Genomic DNA, 22,692 nt, shown 5'->3' with positions numbered 1-22,692 from the left:
GATGGGGACATGTTTACCACTGTGCTGCTTCACCTCTTCATTTAACAACATTCTGTAAATGTTTAGGAACTGAGGAGACCAGTTGCTAGAGTTTTGAGAATGCAATGTTGTCCGATTACTGCCCGATATATGGATTTCAGTTGCTCAACAGTATGGAGTATTTCTTAGTCATGTTTTTCATTCCATGATGCACCTAATTTGACAGGTCTAAACTGCAGACAGGCCATTTTAGCACCTGGACTCTTCCTCTATGGCAGTGGTCCCCAAACGTTTTCTTCCGAGGGCCCGCTCACTATGCCTGGCTCTAAGAGAGGGCCAGAGATTCGGAGTATATTAGTAAACATAAATAGCTTAGTGCTGTGAACAACAGCAGTCTACCTTAGTTGAATATTCCATTACATTTAATCATAGACTACTGCAATTTAATACTATTATTAGCTGTGTTTATATTGCCATCATGCCATATCAGTGTAGAATGTAGCTCAAATGAAATAATACTAATAAAAAGACTTTAACATTCCCAAAAGTATTAGCAGGGAGTCCCAAAAGTGTATTTTATCCAAAATGTGTGAACTCTGAACTTTGCATACACAGCTCAAGTTGTGAACAAGCAATATCCTACAAATAATTTGAAGTTCTCAAACCATGAGAGTTTTATGAAGTGCAGGCAAAAACATCTGAAATGACCACTTTCACTCACCTGATGAGAAATTTGTATGAACATTTGAACGAGTGAATAAAAAATAGAAATAATTATCCCAGAAAGTCCCAGAAATATGACTTGACTTAGTTAGTCATTAAAAATGTTTGCAGGCCACGTTTCATTCCGTTTTCGATGGCAAACGCAAAACAGCGCCAAAACAACCACCAGTGGACAAAAAGAGTATTACATGTGTACTGTTAAGACTCGCCATAGAGAATGAATGGGGGAAATTACGGAAGTTATAGTTTGACGATGTACTCCCATGCGGGCCAGATGCTATATACCGCGGACATGTTTTGGGGGGCCACCCAAAATGAGTTGGGGACCACTGCTCTATGGAGAAATACTGCCTAAATATGTGCAGAATTCATTTTGGCATTTGTTTCCTGAAATATTCAAGATCTTCCCTGGAAAAGACATTGTCTGGATGGCAGTAAATGTTGCTCAAAACCTGTATACATCATTCAGAATTGATTGTGCCTGGCCAGATGTGCAAGATGCCCAGGCACTAATGCACCTCCACACCATTATACAGCGGGGAAAATAAGTATTGAACACGTCAACATTTTTTTTCATTAAGTATACTTCCAGTAAGGCTATTCGCATGACATTTTCACCGGTCATTAGTATTAATTTAGGTAATCCACACATATATAAAAATCCAAACATTAATGTCTAAAAGTAGTTATGAGTAAAAAAGTGGAATGGCACAGGGAAAAAGTATTGAACACGCCAAGAAAATGCAGTACACAAAGGCAAGGAATGGCAAGGAACAAACTGGAATCTATAAGTACTTTAGAGAAATTATCCCTTCTATCTGTGCAAATTGATATAAGCTGGGTTAGTATATACTGGTAGACTATAAAAAGGTTTTTTGTTACCAAGGTGTCACACAAGAAACATTTCATGATGGGTAAAAGCAAAGAGCTCTCCCAAGACCTTTGCAACCTTATTGTTGCAAAACATATTAATGGAACTGGTTACAGATGCACTTCAAAACTTCAGAATCATCCAGCAAGCAGTATTGAAGCCATTATCTGCAAGTGGAAGGAACATCAACTGACCATGCACATGATCTCCTTACAATATTTCTGACCAGGAAGTCAGAGGGATAGTCAGAAGAGTAGCCCAAGAGCCAAGGACCACTCGGAGAAAGCTCCAGAAAGACATGGAGGCAGCAGCCGGTACAATTGTTGCAAAGAAAATCATAGGTAATGCACTCAACCGCCATGGCCTCTATGCGCACCATGACTCTATTTCTGAAGAAAAACATGTCAAAGCTCTTGCTACACAACATTTGGACAATCCTATGAATTACTGAGAGAATGTATTCTGGTCAGGCGAGAGCAAAATTGAACTTTTCGGATGTCATACTACACACCATATTTGGAGGAGAAATGGCCCTTTGCATCACCCTAAAAATGCCCTACCAACAGTGAGGTTTGGAGGTGGTGGCATCATGGTGTGGGCTGTTTTTCATCTCATGGTACTGGCAGACTTCATACAGTTGAAGGGATGACTAATGGAGTCATTTTGTTCCGGGAGAATCTTTACATCCACCAGGATGATGAGGATGAGACATGGCTAGACCTTCCAGCAGGACAATGATCCAAACCATTCAGCAAAGGAAACTCTCAATTGGTTTCAGAGAAAGGAAATCAAGGCCCTGACTTTAATCCAATTGAACAGTTTTGGAAGTTAACTAAAAATCAGGATTCACAGGGACCCCTGGAATCTTCAATATTAAAGGACTATCTGTTTAAAAGAATAGGCCAAAATCACACCAGAATACTTGCGTGTTCAATACTTCTTTCCTGTGTCATTCCACTTTATTACACATAACTCTACCTGTCATGGCTATTTGTCCTTACGTTAACAAAACAAAATCAAAACAAATCAAATGGCCATATCCTGGCACTGTGGATTAGGCTTTACGCAGGTCAAGAAAAACAATTCAAAGTCCATACAAGAAAAGGCATTTCAATGTTGGTTTATTCACCGTTTCGTCAGCAAGTTACAGCCAGCAAACACAGCCTTCAGCTCTCTGATCCCTGGTAAAAAAACATATGCCCCGGTGCCCTTTCAAACACATCCCACTTGACCTACATATATGTAAATTTGCACCTGACGGTCCATTCAATTAACGTAAGCTTAAATTAAACTATAATAAAAAACAAAATACAAATAATAAAGAAACATAAACCCAGTTTAACATTAACAAATAATAATAATAACAAATATGAATAATTACAATAATAATAAATCAAGGATGTTAAATACTAAAGAAAATTAAACCACAAATAGCTCCAACACTACCTATGGACTTTAATGTTTGGATTTTTTATATGGGTGGATTATCCGAGTTAATAATAATGTCTAGTGAAAATTTCATGCAAATAGCCTCATTGGAAGTATACTTACTGAAAAAAATGTTGACGTGTTCAATACTTATTTTCCCCGCTGTAGATACTGGGTTTTGAACTGTGCACTATAACAAGTTGGATAGGTTGGATACTTGGATAGGCCCTCTCCTTTTCAGCCCAGATGAGTCCATGATTTCAAAAAGAATGGCAATTTTTGATTGGTCTAACCACTGGACCTTTTTTCACGTTACCTCAGTCCATTTTAAAGAAGCTCAGGCCCAGATAAGAGGGTGGTATTTTCTGTATCATGTCTCAATACAATTTTGGCTGTTGTATGTGCACATAGACAATGGTTATCAGGGATTTTGCTGAGCCCATACAATGATACAATGACTTTCTTTACAGAAACAGGTCTGGTTTTGATGCAGTGCCATCTAAGGTGCAAAGATTTCCCTGGATTCTCTGAATGTTTTAACTATATTACTGCATGTCCTATAGATGATGAAATCCCCAAATACTTCACAATTTCATGTTAAGAAGCATTAAAATTACATTGTTTCATAATTTGTGCACACAGGTACACAGAGTGATAAATACTCCTACATCTTTACTTCTAAGAGACCCTGCCTCTCTGGGATGCTCTTTTTCATACCCAATTGCGTTGCCAGTTACCTTAATTACATTCATCCTTTTGTTTTCTTTATCATTACACAACTTTTCTAGCATTTTGTTACCCCCAACGTTTTGAAACATGTTGCTGGTATCAAATTCAAAATGAACATATATGTTCCATGAAATAGTCAAATTTCTAATTTTCAACATTTGATATGTTGTCTGTGTCCTTTTTGCAACTAAACATGTGTTTAAAAGATTTGCAGATTATTAGATTCTACATTCAACTTTTTTTCTGATTTGGGGTTGGGGTACAACACAAATGATGAATTCCCATAATTTGAGTGTCATAGGATTACATACATTTAGAAGGAAAGAAAGGTTGTGGATGTGAAAATATGGTCACCAGACAGAGTTGTACAGTGTTTTGCTCTCATAATGCTTCATTAGGCTTACTGTACATATGTGCCATTGATGATTTGTTTTCTTTTGTCCATTAATATTCTCTATCAATCTCTTGCACGGCTGCCTCCTTCAGATACCCTTGACCTGCAAGAGCCCTACTCTCCCTCTGTCTTCCCTGGCTGCGAGAGCCGCATGGAGAAAGGCCTGGGCAGAGGAGTGGAGAGATGGAGAGACAGGGGGAGGGAGAGAGGGAGGGAGGGCTACGGAGCCCTATCCGACACCCCCTCCATCATCACGCTCCCTCCAACTCTCTCTCCCCCTCCCTCTGCCTCCTCGTTCGCCTCGCTGTCCCTCTCTCCCCCGTCCCCGTTAAAAACCATCTCAGCACAGGACCTGGAGAAGAGCTTCCTCTGAGTCGCCCCTTCAGTTGAGCTGCCACACACTAGAGTGACTATTGAATCGGTCACTAATGTCTTGTGACCAGCAAGATTCGGTGATAAATACCAACTCTCAAGGAGTTGCACTTCTTCAGCTTTACTGCAACTTCAAGTGCTGTTGCTTACACTAATGTTGATTGTACAAAAGTAATGTACTGACTTAGCAATTGTAGTGCCTTCCTGATTGATTACACAGGCCTATAACCAAACACAGCAAATAGAGATTAAGTAGTGTTGCGTTATGTTCCGTTACAGTGCTGTCTACTTCACAGAACACCCTTCCCTTTTTCAACCAGGCTCATTACAACTCTATGGTCTGCCGCAACAATGTCAGCTGACCAATAGATGGCGTTATGATGTTGCTGTGAACTTAGGAGATTTACACATACAAGATTCATGAAGTAATGTTTGCTGTTCAGTAGTTTGTAACAATGCATTTATGACAAATAAATGTAGACTTCGCTACCATCAAATACTGTATACCATCAATCTTTTGAGATTGTATGTCATGTTAAATAGCAAATTTAAGAACATCGAACTTTGTGGATTCTGAAGTGTACTGATTTGATAGGAACTCGTAAGTGAAAATGTAGGCATGCAGTTCTTGTACCTTAGCATTAGCAAGATCTGCACCTCTGTGGGCGCATTTTCAGCTTATTAATGGGTCTGTTACTTTTCTCTATGAAGTTTGGGTTCTAGTGCACCCCATGGAGTGTCCATAGCGCGCGTGCATGTGTGTTGCGAGCCGGGGTGGGGGTGAGGGGTAGGTACAGGAATAGATGTTAAGACTCAATGCTTCGCGAGCGGAAGTGACAGACCCATGGTGTAGATTTACTATCAGCGCCTGTAAGCCGCTTTCAGGACCACGGTCAGCGACAACCCACCTCCGACACCACGCTATCTCTCTTTCTAATGCCCCCCACCCGGCCTTTTGTATCCCCTAGAATTAATTTTACCAAATGTATTATTAACCCTTTTGCATAGTGAAATGATCAGGATCAAGTAGTCTACACCGTTTTTTTATTGCTTCTTCAAAGTACGTCCCTTCACAAATCGGTCACAATCACGCACAAATTTCAGCCTAATTTATTCAACTATGAGAAAGTGAAGGAGGAGTGTATCAGTCGACAGGGTGGGGGGATGGGGGTTGGGGGAAGTTCAAACTCTGACTGGACCAACATGTTTGTTGTGGAGGAGAACTGTAAGGAACAGCGCACGGCTTAACTGTGCGCAAGTGATCGCGAGGTGAAGGGCGGGGAGAGGGGGGAGGGGGGCAGAGCTGCGTGCGCGAGCGGGAATAGGAGTGCGCGCTGGACAGCAGCACACCGGTCGGAACCTGGAGTTACAAGGATGGAGGTCCGACCAGATCGGGCAAAGGCGGTAGCGGCCAAGACACTTGGGAAATTATACAGGTGAGGTTGTTTTTCGCTTTCTTGCACAGTTGTGCATTGAAGATTGTGCACATCTTGTCAATTAGTCCCATGGAAGTTGGATGCGGCAGGTCATTAGTGGTTCTTCGAGTAAGCGCAATTTCACGTCATCCCATCTACAGATACTTAACGTTCCCTTCGTTTTTAAAGTTTCATTCGTTTGATTTTCCTTCTGTTAAGACAAGTTTCACTTTTATTAGATTTCTTATTTGCTTGTGGAGAATGTCGGACGACAAAGACCTCTAGTGGAGATCAAGGTGCCGAAGGGCCCGGATTAGTGAACTGCGGGTGAGGTGACCCGACCAACAGCTGCCGGCTATTAGCTCTCATTGTGGTTTAGCCTTTCCCCCTTCTTTCATTGAAAAATAGAAATAAACGTTAATTTGTCACAATTGTTTAAGTTAATTGTTTATACAGCAATAACATTAGCCTACCCCATAATGCACATGGGTAGTTTCATTAAGCTCTGGAATATGCTTGATATTAAAATAATTGAACATTTATACATTTTCAATATATAGTCTTTCTGATATTTAATTTGTCTTGTGTGAAGTAATTAATGGGCAAACCGGACACTGGCCCTAACTAGATTAAACGCACTTTAACGCTATTAATAACGACGTCGCACAAACCTGTGCATGGTGTCACTTGGCTTGCCAAGTTTGGACATCTTTCCCTTCCCAACGAGTTATTTACCTCATTGGAATTTTAGATTACAGATGCCAGTCAATGATTCTATTGCTTTAGTTGAGGGTTTTTTTTCTAAGTGCATGCATTAAATAGCCAAGTCGTTAACAAAGGCGGCATAAATACAAAAATAATAATAATATACATAATATACATAATACGCATAAGAAATGGCTCAGTCCTTTTGTCTTTGAATATTAATTTTAAATAAATAAATAAATACATAACCACAACAACATAGGTATAGCCGACTTGTGCAATGCACTCTGAAGCAATAGACATACAACAAAAGTGTTTTACCACACTTAAAGTACATTATGTTCGTTTTATTATGGTGTAGACCTATAGGCCTAGATTCACTAATTTAGTGAATAACCCTGTATGCGAGCAATGAAGTTTATACCTTAGGCTACAAGGGACTTGTAATTTCCCACTATTCTGGCCGAAATTTCTTGTCAGACAAATAGGTGCTCTTAGAGAAGTTTGTTTGCCAATACATGGTGGAGAACAATGTCGGATAAATAACACAGCATCAATGCGCTTTCACTGAAACGAGCCCTCATCCTTTGATATGTTTTCAGCTATTCTCCTGCATAGTCAATGGGTCAGAAAGTTAAACTGTACATGCTCATTGTATATAAAACACAGATTATTATGTTACTCAGTATTAAATATTATTCAACGAACTATAGTTTAATAAACTAACATTAAGGAGAGACCATACGCTTCTGTTCTGCAAAAAAGAGCAAATGAATTGGCTATACTGGCAACGACCACTTCTGGTGCATCTTTTATTCTAGAGAGTCTCCTAAATTAATGGCACGACAAAAGGAATATTCGGTCCTTTGCACTTTTCCATTCTTGTTTCCCTCTCTTCTTCCTTTCTCTCATGCGGTGTAGACTTTCTGACTTTCAATAGGGTACTATGCACGTGGACTTCACGATTCCCCCACCCTCGAGATTTGACGGTGTGTCTAAACGCATAAATCCGCTCCAGAAATAGACCTAGCTACCTCCCTGCTGTCGGCCATCGCAAATCCAAACCCCTCCACCAATCTCTCTCTCTATCTCTCCCTCTCTCTGTTGTTGCTCTCTTTCTCATCCTTGCACGACACCTCCCTTCTCACTCACGCGGGATTACCATAACTTTGCGGGCGTGGCCGTGGCTCTGCACAACCATTCTTTCCTCTCCATAAGCAGGTAGCGTACATTTTTGAGCGATAAGGAGTCGCCCTTTTAATGATTATGTTTCATATATCGTCGATCGATCACGGCTGGTTACCTATTTAAAAACCCTAGCCTACTCCTTGCCTAAAGCCCATTAGGTATTGTTTTGGCATTAACAGGGGATTCCAGCTAACTTGGCACAGTATGAGAACACGTTTAGCCTACTTCAGCCTCGTCTTAAGGGTTGCTCCCCATGGCCTATATCAAGACCCATTTCCACCGAGGGAAAAAAAAAAAAAATCTATTTGTCCAACTGAATCTCGGACCTTCAGTCAGGCATTGCTCATGTTGTACTAACCGGCCTGGCATTAGTTGAGCTGAGTTGATTTGGTGGTGCACGAGCCAAAAGTAGAAGGGCGTGGGTGTGGGGGTAGATTTGTGATGCCATTTCAGTGTATACTCAAGTTATTATCTATTTATACATTCTTGAGAAAAAAAACCTTTCAGAGGTGCAGCAAACACTTCAGCTCCATAGAGAACTCAATGTCCCACCTCTCTCTTCTCCTCTCTCCTCCTCTCTCCCATTCCCTCTCTCTCATTCCCTCTCTCTTCTCCTCTCTCCCATTCCCCCTCTCTCCTCTCCCATTCCCTCTCTCCTCTCTCCCATTTCCTCTCTCTTCTCCTCTCTCCCATTCCCCCTCTCTCCTCTCCCATTCCCTCGCTCCTCTCTCTCATTCCCTCTCTCTTCTCCTCTCTCCCATTCCCTCTCCCTTCTCTTCTGTTATCTCCTCTTAAAGGTGTCATATTCCTTAGTTTACAATGGTTGTTGGCATTGTTGTTGGCAAAAGATGTTTTGGTTGTTGGGGTTAGTTTAGATGAGAGTGTACTGCATTGGTGAGCACTATAGTCAAGTGAGAGAGGTCTCCTATACAAAAAATAAACAGTCTTTTCAAGTTGTTGAGAAATTCCTTGCCGTTCATATGTTGGAATACAGTATTTTGGACATGGAAAACTGCATTGCAAGAGCATTGTACTACACTTTACTGTGCAATTCCACATTTGTCCTATAACTGCAGTTATTTTTTAACGTTATAGGGAAGCCTATGATTGGCATTATGTTCACAGTGACAAAGGGTAGTTGAAGAAGAGTCTAATGAACCTCTTAATATGATAGATTTGTGAGAAAGAAAGATGGGGGAGGGGAGAAGTAACAGAAATAGGAGTTGAGCAGATTAATAATGCATCTGCAGAGGAGCATTACTATTTAATCAATGTTAAAAAAAGCCAGCAGCAACCCCATGTTAACCACTTGTGTACATTAACTGAATGTCTCTGTGTGTGCCCATGTCCTACCACTTGTGTTTGTATTGTGTGTGTGTGTGTGTGTGTGTGTGTGTGTGTGTGTGTGTCTGTGTCTGTTTGTCTGTCTGTGTTTCTGGTTAGATCTTAAAATTTACAGTATCGTTGTGTGTTGTTGGTGTGGCATCATCTGTATGTGAAAGGTATTGTAGGAAACATATTGCTGTGTTTTATGTAAATAAGTGTTTATGGGGAATAACTGTAAAGTGTTAATTGTATAAACTAAATTTAATATTAAAATATTAATATTATAGTTTTGGGGTGATTCTCCAAAAAGTGGATACATTATTAAAAGTATACGTTATTATTTCCGCCCTGTGAAAAGTAACCCGTTTCACTACTCTTTACATTACTTTGGCATTACTCAGCAACATGGCCTGAGATGTAATGTCACATAATTGCCTGTTACTGATAGCCTGTGACATTAACCGTACATATGGCCACTATCAGCGCACAAACCTTTCCAAATAGTATCCTAATATTTTACAGATGAATAAAGTAGCACTATCCTTGTACTATAAAAGTGATTTTGAATTTATGATCAGTAAAGTGTTACAGTACAGCGGAACAGACAAATGTAATGTGATTACAGTGACATATTCCTCTGGAATGCTATGCCATACTGCTTTCAAAGCATTTTCTATAGAGGTTGTATAGTATTTGGTATTAAAGTTGTTTTTCTCATCATTATGGTCAGTGGGTAACTGACAAACTGTTCAGACAAATATTTTCTTAGTTGTTTGCTGTTAGACTTAAGGTGAGTGAAATGCAAGAGAAGTAATGTATGATGATGATGATGATGATGACAAGATGTCAGGTTTTTAAGGTACATTTATGAGGTGTTTTTGTGGATATGATTAACTGAATAAAGTTATGAAATAACATTTACTCACTGTAATTCTGTCCTCTTATTCTAAATTTGTTTATATATAAGTTTGTCATTGTGTTTGTTTATTAATTTCAGACACCCCGTTGTGGGGTGTGGAGGAGCATTATTATGTTCTATACCTCCTTCTTGATTTATTTACTCATTTAATATCATAATTTTTAGGTATTAACTTGATGTCAGCTTTAGGTGTTGGTATGGTTACTTACCAGACATAACCGCTAATGTGGTTGCATCTGTTTGAATCAATGGCTCATTTCAGTGTCTTTCTCCACTGAGGACTCAGCTGTTATAAAGATAGGAGCTGTTTATTTAACTGCAATATATCATCTTTCAAATGATATAGGGTTTCCCAAGCACTGAAGACGTGTCTTTTCAGGGTAATGGATAATACGTTTTATGTGAAGTACATTTATGGTGGAACTGGTGACACACTATTAAAACACAGTGATACCGTGATATACTATTTAGGACAAGCAAACAACCAAGTTAAACAGACACACTGTATCGTACAGTGTGTCTGTATGGAATTGTAGAGATAGTCATTGCCTAGCTTTACTATACAGTATTTCTATATGAATGTTCTAGGGATAAGGATGGATGAGATAGTAAGTACTGAGGTTTGTGTGGGTCTTAGATGTTTGAAATTAATGATGGGTAATTGTTAGATTGTTGGTGTTGAGGTTTGTCTATGTAGTTGGCATGAGGGTCCTGAATGGATGTGTGGTGTTGGTTTGGTAAGTGGTTTGGTGTGATTATGTTGGCGTTGATTAGTCTGGTCTGAGGGCTATTTTCTGAATGGGCGGTATCTGCCAGGGCTCTGGCTATGTGTGGTGCTGTTGCTGAGTGTGCAAGTATATTTGTGAGGCTGTGAGTCTTGAGGTGTGTTGAGGCTTGCCCGGCCTCATGTCTAATGCATGACTCTGGCTGGCTGACGGCCCGATACATATTTGATGGCTCCCAGACGGGCTCCTGGCAGTGAGAGTTTGTCTGCTTACCCAGTCAGCCACAGAGCAGGAGTCGGAGGGGCCACGGGAGGGAAAAAAATGGAAGGAAGAAGAAAAGGAAGCATCAAGATTTCATGTCAACAGAAAGACGGACTCTACAAAGTCTGCTAGACAGACACAAAGAAAAACAAGATTGAGAGACTGAAAAGAGGCAAGGATAGAGATAAGATATCGACAGATTTGATGAAGAGATGAAGAAACAGGGAGAGAGAGAGAGAGAGAGAGGGCCAGAGACAAGATGGAGAATGCAAGATTGTGAAGGCAGGGGAAGTGGAGGAGGGTCCTGAGGTGAACTGTGCATCTTAACAATCCGATCAGGCACACACAGAGTCCTCATGGGCTGCAGAGCTAGTCTCCCCGCAGTGCAGCGCTCTAAAACACGACCCAGCATCATCCACTCCCATACGCTAAAAATATCCGCTATACACGCGCTGGAGCGCCGCCATTACTGATGCTCAACCACTCAGCGTACACATCAAAGCTTTATCGACCCGCAAAGATACAGCCCAAAAAGTTATTTTCCCTTTAAAAAAGCAAGTGAATGGTCTCTGATTTCTGAGGATGTTTCATGTGTCAAATAAAGTGGATCTTTTTTGTGTAAATGCTAATTCTCTGTGGATTTTTTTTTCTCTTTGCCCCTGGGCATGAATGTTCTCTTTTTGAAAAGTACTAGAGTTTTGATATTGGCTGTTACCACTGAAAATGTCTGCCCCTTGTATTAACTAGTAGTCAGGTTTCCCCACAAAAGGAAAGGTAAAATTTACATTCCAGGTCCTTGTAAGTACTGCTGTGCTACATATCAGATGCATTATTATATGTAAAACTATCACTATTTTAAAGGAAATTCTGTGAATATGCATGTATTTGATTAAACATTGGTATCATTATGGTTTTAAAAGAGGTTTCTTGGCTTGGTAAACTTGGATCATACAGAATTGGTAAACTAGTTTTTCAAATTCTTTTTGTTACTTGCCTTTTCACTGTTTTACCATCTAGCACCTACCATCTGTGTTTTATACTCAATACTGTCATTTTCTATGACGTCAACTGTAAGCTGGCCAGGACAAGACTCCTCTGAAATAGCAAACCTGTGTACTCTCCTTACTTACCGGTAGTGAGTCAAAAAAAAACTCCTGACGTCAGCGCACTTAAGTAGGACAAACTTATTTATTCCTGTTTGATGTCTTCGCCAGTGATAAATCAAAGAAACAGGCCCGGATGTAAGAATCCAAAGCACCTACAATGATATACCACCCCTCTCCTTCCGCCCCTCCTCTCCTACCTCCCCCAGGGTCCTCGAGAAGCGGCAGGAGAATGGCGAGACCATTGAGCTGTCGGCGGAGGGCCGTCCAGAGCTTGTTGAGGAGAAGGAGCTGCCGGTGGTGGACTGCACCTGCTTCGGCCTGCCGCGGCGCTACATCATCGCCATCCTCTGCGGCCTGGGCTTCTGCATCTCCTTCGGCATCCGTTGCAACCTTGGCGTGGCCATCGTCAGCATGGTCAACAACCACACCATCTACAAGGGGGACAAGCCCTACATAGTGGTGAGGGAGAGCGCTGGTCTTTTGTGCCAACACTTTGTGTCAACTGTGCAAACATTCATTTAGCCCTTTCTGTGAAATGTGTTCTGCTTTGGCAATGTGAAATGAATATTTGTTACCAAAGTGCCAAAGTCATGGTTTTATAATCAAAATATAGACTTTTGAAACAGAATTCTAAATAAAAGACAGATACAGATATCGGATACAGTATCAATGCTAGTCATTCCCTTCACACCCTCTCATAATCTCTCTCTCTCTCATTTTCTCTCCCCTCAGAAAGCTCAGTTTTCATGGGACCCGGAGACAGTGGGCATGATCCATGGCTCATTCTTCTGGGGTTATATTGTCACACAGATCCCAGGCGGATTTATTTGTCAGAAATTTGCTGCCAACCGGTGAGTTTACAATCACTTGAAACAACTGATATGCAGTCAGTCTCTGAATATAGCACACATTTATTATTATTTATATATTTATATTCACATTTATTATTAATTGTTAATAATCCACTATTCTTATTGTCACTTTGATGTCTAAGGCAAGCTGCCGTTCCTATTTGCTGCCCTTCAGAGTGTATTGAATTGCTCTGTTATGTATCACCTTTCCCATGCATATAATTCTTATTCCTTTTTTTATCCCTGTTCTCACTAACTCATTTCTCTCCTCTTAAGTCCTCACCTCTCTCCTGTGTCTCCCTCCGTAGAGTGTTTGGCTTTGCTGTAGTTTCCACTTCCATCCTGAACATGCTGATTCCTTCAGCTGCGCGGGTCCACTTTGGCTGCGTCATCTTAGTTAGGATATTCCAGGGCCTTGTTGAGGTCAGTGCTCACCTGACGTGTATCCAAACTGAAGTAATTATATTATTTGGCCCTCCTAGCTCTGTCTCGGACATAAAACATAGAACACATTTTCACCTTGAAATTTTCATACATTTTTTTGTTTTTCTTGATACTTCCTCAAGTTTTCATAAACAAGTTAATAGTGTGGTGAGGGGTAGCTTTTAACAATTCAGAATCATAGCCAAACTCAATTCTGTTAGCCTATCTTAGCGTAATTCTCTGCAAGAGGGTTATTCCAGTTAACTGGTATAACCCACTTCAGATGAATTATGCTAAGCTAGGCAAATGGTGTTCAACTAGGTTATTGGATGCACAGTGAAGGGTATGTGTCCTCTCATCTAAATCTGGACGGCAATTTAGCAAAACAAAGAAGTTTGTGTGTTCCTTTAAGTCTAATTTAAAAACATATCTTTTTTCTCTGGCTTACTCATGGGAACTATTTGTTGTTGGTCTATTTGTTTCCTCAACTTTATCCATATTTTATCTGCCTTTAATATTGTACATTATTTTGATTCTCATATTATATTCCTCTTAGTCTTTTTTTATCTGATAATTATTAATTATTCTCATGTAGCTTATTATTTTTTGTCGTATATCATCTGTCTAACTGTAAAGCACTTGGACTCAACAAAATGTGCTATATAAATAAATGACCTTGGCCTTAACCTGACAGTCGATGCCAAAGTATGGTCGATCAGGGGCTGGAGGGAGAGGGAAAGTGTGTGCAAATGAAACAGTGAAAAGGAGAAGGCAGGTGCAAGGTTAGATGTACAGTACACCATAGGGCTTTTTACCTGCCATATGTTCTCCCTTCTGTTTTCTTGTTTGAGTGTGGTGTATTGCTGTGTTGCTGATGATATGGTATTCAGAAGTACAGAAGAACCGATTGGGGCTGATGATCCCCTAAAATTCACCACAGCATGTGTGCAAAGTTCAGTATAATAGGACATTATCTAAAAGCTGCATCCCAAAATTGTGCTAAACTGTTTATGTCTCTGCTCTCTTACTTATTTATGCCAGGGTGTGTCTTACCCAGCGTGCCATGGTATCTGGGCTAAATGGGCTCCACCCCTGGAGAGAAGCCGATTGGCAACAACAGCCTTTTGCGGTAAGTGCTGATGGGTGTAGTTGCCTGTTTACTGATGCCACATCTCTATGAATCTCCTGTTTTGTAACTGCTATCTCATATCGAACAACTCACAGCTGACTGCATTTGTAAAGCCAGAATTCTGTTGCCTTTGAAACGACATTTCTTGTTCTGACACTACATGTGACACCAGTTTTATGAACTGTATATTTTGTTTGTTTGCTTACATGGCTCATCTGTCTGAGCGCTTCTGCATGTGTGTGTGTGTGTGTGTGTGTGTGTGTGTGTGTGTGTGTGTGTGTGTGTGGGCCTCAGGTTCCTATGCGGGAGCTGTGGTGGCCATGCCTCTGGCTGGTGTCCTGGTGCAGTATGCTGGCTGGCCCTCAGTGTTCTATGTGTATGGTGAGTCAGAACCACTCGCTCTAAGAGGATTAATGAGTCATATGAAGAAACGTTCCGCTCTCATTCAGAGTTGAGAGGTTAATGTCCATAGCTACAGACATAACACTTCTGCCATTCTAGGAAGGGACGTCTGGGAAGCAATGCCCACTCTATTTGTTTTGTATTGTCTACAACAAGTGCTGTAGGCAGAGTATCCACGGTCCTGTAGTTGATAATCATTCATTGAAATACATGAAGACCGACAGAGCACATTTGACAGGATTTTATGAGTGTTCATGTTGTTGGAACTTACATCACTCTTAAAACGAATGTGTTGAAAACAACACAACTTGCGTTGTTTTTAACACATCTCTGTGTCCAGATAGGGACAACACATTCATTTTAAGAGTGATGACATAGGTGGGCCCAAGTCTGTCTATGCCTCCCCCCTGCATTGCTTTTCTTTCCTCCATCCTAATCTCACTTGTATCCTTTTTATCTGGTCTCTCCACAACACCCCTCCTCCTTGTTGTGCTCTCCACCCTCCTGTCCACTCCCTCCTACCCCACCTGTGCTACTCAGGGACCTTTGGGATCATGTGGTACATTTTCTGGATAATGGTGTCCTATGAGAGTCCCGCTGCCCATCCCACCATCACTGCGGAGGAGAGGCAGTACATAGAAGAGGCCATTGGAGACTCCGCTGGCTATTCCAACCCACTGCAGGTCCAAACCCTACAATGCATGTCCACCATTCATAACATATGAATTAATTTACAGCAATATGATATCTCTGTTATTATATTAATATAATACACTAGTATTATATTAATATGGCACAAGAGCTCAGCACTACACACTAGTAGTGGATTGTAGTGCTGAGCTCTTGTGCCACAAACTTGCTCTCAAGCATGGTATTGGTAAGGTCTAATAAGACCGTGGGAAAATCCAGTGCTCAGTAATTACTTGTATCACTGAGTGCAAGGCTTTGAGAGGATGCTGCATCTCTAATAAATAATAATCTATCTTACGCACAAATTCACACTAAGTTGTGGGAGTAGATTTGTGCTCACATTCACTTATACTGCACACTCAATGAAGGTGTGTGCAAGTATTAATAAGCATTATACACTATGTGATGGCTTGTGAGTGTTTACCTCTTCTCCTCTCTGCTGTGTAGAAGTTTAAGACTCCCTGGAAGCAGTTCTTCACCTCCATGCCTGTGTATGCCATCATTGTGGCCAACTTCTGCAGGAGCTGGACCTTCTACCTACTGCTCATCAGTCAACCAGCATACTTTGAGGAGGTGTTTGGCTTCGAGATTAGCAAGGTAACACACGCACACATACACGCACACATACACGCACAGGCACACACACACACACACACACACACACACACACACACACACTCTCTCTCTCTCTCTCTCTCTCTCTCCAACACAAATAACACACACACACACACACACACACACACACACACACACACAAACACACAGACTGCCGTGATAAAGCTTCTACGTTGGATTGTAACTCAAGCACCTGTTCCTTTGTCCAGGTGGGCCTGGTCTCGGCCCTACCTCACCTGGTCATGACCATCATAGTGCCCATAGGGGGGCAGCTGGCCGACTACCTGCGAGAAAACAACATCATGACCACCACCAATGTCCGCAAACTCATGAACTGTGGAGGTGAGAGAGCAAGAGAGAGAGAGAGAGAGAGAGAGAGACTGTTTGCTTTTGTTTGTGTAAAGCACATTGAATGACCTCTGTGTATCAAATGCGCTATATAAATAAAGCTGACTCGACTTGACCTGACAGGGCCTAAAATATATAGAGCAAAAAAGAAGACAAGAGAATGAATGAGCACAAGTGAAAAACAAAGATGTATTGACAGAATGAAGTAAGTTTGTGGCTGACACTTCTTTGAAAGTGTCTTAGTATAACTTAAAAGTGAGACTGTTTTAGAATGGAGAGATCAATCAGATCAGTGTGTAAGGGCCAGGTGACAGAGAATAGTTCTGCCTTCCTCTGTTTTCCTGTTTCCAGAAAGCAAAGATATTTATACCCAGCTGTCATGGTTTGAATGCAGATTTAACCTTTGTTTGACAACAATGTGTTACATAAAAGAGAGACCTTGAGAATATGGTTTACTGAAATATACTGTATATACCACCTTTAAGATAATGCTTCCCACAGGCTTTTGAGTATGGTGGAGGGAACACGCTTGAACCCTTTAAGGGGGCCTTCTGGGGGCATGGTCCCCAGGAAGAAAATTGTTATATGGATCAATCTGGTAGCCTTGAAATCTAGATGCACCCTAGCGGTTGCTGCCAGGGCTATCAATCTGGTGCACTTTGACAACAAATTAAGAGGTTATATTTCTTTATTCATATTATATGTATATTCATGGAGAATTTTGAGCTGTAAAATAGTTGTTTGGGAATTCAACCAAAAACACACTGGTGGTGTGGTTGACCTATGAGCGGAGAGGAGAGGATTTCTTAGGCAGCACGGTAGCTAACAAGCTAGATTGAACAAGCTAGTTATCCAACAAGCTACAAAGATTGGCTGACTTATGGGTGGGGGGTGTGGGGTATTGGGTGTTCATAAAATCTTGCAGATGATGACGAATGACGAATAACCAGATGTTTCTGGTCGTCTTTAATTCTTGTATACCCGTAGCCTTGTTGTTTGTGTGAGTATCATTCTACAAAGAGCTCTGGTGCGGCACACACACACTTGTGAGGCTCAAGAGAGTGGGCTGCCTGACAGTGATGCGATGACGCAGAGCGTTGATAAGAAGTGCAAAACAAGCTACACACTTGTGGTCACATGAGCGCACAGCACACTCCGCTATCAAAGCCTGTCAACAAGCAGTGTTCTCTTGCATGTTCTCAGTGTTCTCTTCTCTAGCAACTATAGCTATTGTGTGGCATGTGGGAGCATCAGTGTTTGTGGTTAAGGTGTTCCTTATATTGCTAAATCAGCTAATTGATTTGGCCTAGTTATTAAATGACCTTTACTTAGACTCTTAGTGCCTTTGCACATTGCCCTTCATTCAAATGAAGGCCCTTTGTTTCCATAATTGTTTTGCATAAAAACGTCGACCTGAATTGGCGGCAACAAAAGAGCATCGATATGCGGTCTGTTGGAATATTTTCTGTCCATGATAAAACTATGTCGGGGCAAATTAAATTATGGTAAGCTGCTGATGTCTTGTCAGTTGGTGGGAAACACTGCTCCAAAAAGGAACCACAAACTATCATGGCCTTGAATGACCTGATATCTAACATTGATGGGACAAATTCAGGATCCTCATTTGTTCTATGTTCTTTAGGTTTTGGGTTGGAGGCCACATTTCTATTAGTGGTGGGGTTCTCTCATACCAAAGGAGTGGCCATATCTTTCCTGGTTTTGGCTGTAGGCTTCAGTGGATTTGCAATATCAGGTATGAGCATCAACACTTGTTTAACAACATATTTACCCGGATAATTGTGGGTGATTGTTTTTGCTTTGTCAACATCAAGGCAGGTTTCATATCGTAATACTTTGTTTAGATGCAATGCTGATTAATGTGTATGTGTGTGTTCAGGGTTCAATGTGAACCATCTGGACATCGCTCCACGGTACGCCAGCATCCTCATGGGTATCTCCAACGGTGTCGGCACGCTCTCAGGCATGGTGTGTCCTCTCATTGTGGGCGCCATGACCAAGAACAAGGTGAGGAACTGACCTGTCAAGATATCCCATTTCTTCAATTCTTGAAAGACTTCTTTTGCCCTTCTGAAGTGTGAGTACTGTGATCAACTGTCACGTTGCTGTCTAGATGAGATGAAGCGCTTGTTTAATGTGACTCCGCTCTGTCATCTGAGACTAGAGCTTCTCTCTCTCAGTCTCTGCAGTCGCATACTGTCTGTCCTCAATCTCTTTAGATTACTGTCTCTCACTGTCTCTCTCTCTCTCTACTGTCTCTCAACACCCTCATCTCTCTGCCATTAAAAAAGTCGCTCTTTTTCTTTCACCCTTCCTTCCTTCCTTCCTTCCTTCCTTTTTAACTTCTCGCACTCTCAGACGCGAGAGGAATGGCAGTATGTCTTTCTCATCGCCTCACTTGTGCACTATGGTGGTGTGATCTTCTATGGTGTGTACCTCCCATTATCTCTCCGTTCAATTCACCTGTCTCTCCCTCTGCTTGAGTTACTGTCCATAGGTTGGATTGTTTAAAGACATAAAAGACTTTTATTTGTGATCGTCAGATGTCATAATATTGTCCAATTTTTCATTTAGGTATTATGCATTTAGTTCATGTGATATGCTATTGCCATATGACATACAGTGTGTAGTCCGATTTTTAATTTATTTATATGCCCAGTTTCTGCTAAGGATTAAATCTGGTCAGGATAAGTAAGGCGGAGGCGGAGGTGTCACTTAGGTCACTTCTCTCTGATTCCCAGGAATCTTTGCGTCTGGAGAGAAGCAGCCGTGGGCTGAGCCGGAGAACATGAGCGACGAGAAGGTGGGAATCCTGGGAGAGGACGAGCTCGCCGACGAGACGGAGGAGCTGTACAGGACGTCTGGCGGCGGAGGCTACGGGGCCGTGAACCAACCGGACAACCCGAACGGAGGTGGGGGAGGGGGCGGTGGTGGCGGCGGAGGGGGCTGGGTGTCCGATTGGGACAAGACGGAAGAGTACGTCCAACCCACAGGAACCAACAGCTACCTGTATGGAGGAGACGACGACAGGGAACTGACGTAGATAGAGCGGTAGAAGGCCAGAGAGGGGTAACAAACAAAGGGTGGAGGGTGGAGGGTGGAGGTCAGGACTGAAGTGTATGAAAAGACTGAAATTGGAAAAAGTGGGGAGAAGGGGGCTGAACAGATTAAATGACAAGAAATATGAGAATGAGTGAAGCCAAAGATTACACAAAACAAAAGATAGAAAACATACCTTAGAAGAAAACAATTGTGTGTTTGGAAGTGTCTCTGTGTGTGTTTGTGTGTTTGGAAGTGTCTCTGTGTGTGTTTTGTGTGTGTGTGTGTGTGTGTGTGTGTGTGTGTGTGTGTGTGTGTATATATGTTTGTGTTTGTGTGTTTTATGAGGATGTTTTGTGATTTAATGTGTGTCAGAGCATCTCACAGCAATGCTCCACTGCTAGCTCACCCTGTTACCCCTTTTGATTCTGATGCCCCTTTCTTAAGTAACTATGGCCAGTTTATATTTAGTTGGACCTCTTTTATGAGGTACCCTAACCACTGTTGCAAGCCTCAATCGATAGGAGAAATGAATTGGTCAGAAAGAGGAGGACTGGGAATATCCCTGTCAAGGAGGAAAGGAGTGTATTTCTCTTGTGCCAATACAATACTCAGTGTGGTTTGAATGTGGCATTGGGCCCTACAAAATGTGGAGTAACAAAAATTCGCCCCTCTTAATATATGATGCATTCTACATTCCTGCATCTTTGCTTTAAGTAGCCATACTATATTGACACATCTTACTGTAGATTTATAACCTGTACTGAAATGGTGCAGCAATTGAAATTAGGCATTTTGGGCTAGATAAACAGTGCCTAGAGAAGAATTTCTAATATGATAGATTATCGTATTGATTCTGTATATTGCATTTTTATGTTTTGCAGTGCAATAGCATCTTGAACACCAGTGTAGATCAGAGCTTGAATGTTTGTCATACTAAATTGTTGTTTGTTTATTTGTTTGAAGTTATAATTTGCATTATTTTGTCACATATATGAAACCATCGGCCTATCAAGCGAATCTGTGAGGCCTGCTGATGATGAGAGGGATGAAAGGAAGAGTGATGGAGGTCATTTAGTTCTTACCGTCCAATCACCCACTCCCACACATACAAACACATAGAAAAGGTAATTAGCTGAAACAGTCTGATCCAATCACAGAGTCTTTACTTAATGACTGACAGCAAGCGTATCCACACAGATTTCAGTTAAGGAGGGTTGTGTTAGTGTGTTAGTGCAACTTAATACCTCTCACCTAGAGAACTGAAATGATACTTTCCTTCCATCTCTCTCTTCAATGCCCCCCCCACTTTCTGTCACCCAACTCCCTCCCTCTTCTATTTGATCTCTGTCAGTAATCTGTTCAGCTCCGAACATTTGAATCTCTCTCCTGATGTATAGGCGTCCTGTGCTTTGGCACGGTTAAAAGGGGTGTGTTTGCTGTGTGTGTGTGTGTGTCTGTGGGTGTGCACCTTGTTTGTATTTAAGGAGAGAGCACGCACCCACCCACGCAAACCCACATACACTAATCTATGTATCTTATTAAATCAAATCAAATCATAAGCAATAATCGCCCTCCTGGAGTTTGCACCCACCAGCACTGTTCACACGTACACTCTGGGCGTTGCTATGACACCAGGGCCAAAGCTGAGCACCATTTCTATTCAGAGTAGTTAGGGAGAGACGTCACTGGACAGTTAACACGTATCCAGGAGTTTGCTCACAGTATGCGGTAAGCCTTCCTCGTTGTGTCCAGGAGGGGGCGCAGTAGAGTCTTCAGCCACTTCCTCTACGTGTGCTTTCTTTTGTTTCTCTGTAAATTTTACTATCAGGTTTTATTATTATTATTCAAATGTTTCTTCTTTACAGTTACATGTAAAAAATGTATATGTAAAACAACATGTACATGTGAAAATGAAATGTGTAAAATAACAGAAGAGATATTTATTATGAATAATAATATTATTTATTACTAATACTGAACATAATGACCACTGTCATGATTTGAATATTATTTATTTTGTCTTTTCAACCTTTGCAAGTTTGTATACTTGTAGATGGTGTGTACATTGGGAACACACTTCCAGTGTTTCAAAATAAAATTCTGTACTGTAGTCTGGTCCTAACTCTGAATCTTTCTTTCCCTCCCCCTCTCTTCCCTCCATCAGTTTTTTAGACTAATGGAGGTTTGATCCCTCGTTCCTGATCTTCAGGGTCAAGTTACTTTTAGATTCCCCGCTTTTTCATCCCATTTATTGATCCAATGAAAGCGATACTCCCACAGAGAGAAGAGAGAAGGTTATCCTGCTGTAATGTTGCATAGCAGCTGCAGTCAGAGCAAACACACACACACACACATACACACTCTTACACAAGACTTGCTGAATATTTCATAGTGCCGTTGGCCAGGGACTGCTCTTTATAGAGAGCAAAAGACAGAATCATTCAGTTTTGGTTTTTGGGTTTGTCTTCATTTTTCAACCAAAGGCACGGGCTCTACATTCCTTCCCTCTGACGTCTACGTTCTTTCCCCCTATGCACAACAAAACTGTATGCAGATTGGGTTAACTCAGTTGCCCACTCAGATGTTTCCATACATGATTTTGAGGATTTAGCTCCCTCTGCTGGTTAAACATGGAGCAGCAAATACCACATACTTCTGCACAAACTCCTCTAATCTCCTGCCAATAGTTCATGTTGCACAGAAGTCTCGTCAGTTAGCTCTTATTACAAAAACTGCCCAGCATGACAGAACTAGGACTCAAATAAAGTTATGTTTTTAAAACATCTGGTGCGCAAGTCATGTACAAACTGGGTTTCCACCTGATTCATTCATACATTTTAAGGCCATTCTTGAAAATGTAAGTATGCAATGCAATATGCAATTAGAGGAGCACTTTCTACCTGCTGTGCTTAAGTGAATTAAAAAGAAAAACCATGCTGCTTAAACCAGGAGTTTCGAACACCTGTGGGTTCAAAACGTATACAATGCAGTTTGAGGTATTTTTGATGACTCTAGAGCTCCCCATAGAGTTGT

The 22,692-nt window shown here is 41.3% G+C and overlaps 1 protein-coding gene across 1 annotated transcript; it reads left to right on the top strand.

The window, feature by feature from the left end:
* Window positions 1-5,829: 5,829 nt before the first annotated feature.
* On the top strand, window positions 5,830-21,769 carry slc17a7b (solute carrier family 17 member 7b). Its single transcript, XM_048232424.1, has 13 exons — window positions 5,830-5,932; window positions 12,348-12,600; window positions 12,874-12,992; window positions 13,301-13,415; window positions 14,457-14,544; window positions 14,839-14,925; window positions 15,487-15,629; window positions 16,084-16,233; window positions 16,461-16,593; window positions 18,242-18,352; window positions 18,497-18,624; window positions 18,976-19,045; window positions 19,359-21,769. The coding sequence occupies exons 1-13, from the start codon at window positions 5,871-5,873 to the stop codon at window positions 19,658-19,660; spliced, it is 1,761 nt and encodes a 586-aa protein (XP_048088381.1). The 5' UTR covers window positions 5,830-5,870; the 3' UTR covers window positions 19,661-21,769.
* The last annotated feature ends 923 nt before the right edge of the window (window positions 21,770-22,692 follow it).

This window comes from Alosa alosa, chromosome 22 (assembly GCF_017589495.1).
Source record: "Alosa alosa isolate M-15738 ecotype Scorff River chromosome 22, AALO_Geno_1.1, whole genome shotgun sequence".
NCBI lineage: Eukaryota > Metazoa > Chordata > Actinopteri > Clupeiformes > Clupeidae > Alosa > Alosa alosa.
Note: the sequence above shows the minus strand (reverse complement) of the source record. Positions and strands in the feature narration are given on the sequence as shown.

What these genes read in the sequence shown, in the direction of transcription:
- slc17a7b (XM_048232424.1), top strand. Translation starts at nt 5,871, where the DNA reads ATGGAGGTCCGACCAGATCGGGCAAAGGCGGTAGCGGCCAAGACACTT. An exon ending in CAGTGGATTTGCAATATCAG is followed by an intron (nt 18,353 to 18,496) that starts GTATGAGCATCA and finishes GTGTGTGTTCAG; the next exon opens with GGTTCAATGTGAACCATCTG. An exon ending in GCGCCATGACCAAGAACAAG is followed by an intron (nt 18,625 to 18,975) that starts GTGAGGAACTGA and finishes TCGCACTCTCAG; the next exon opens with ACGCGAGAGGAATGGCAGTA.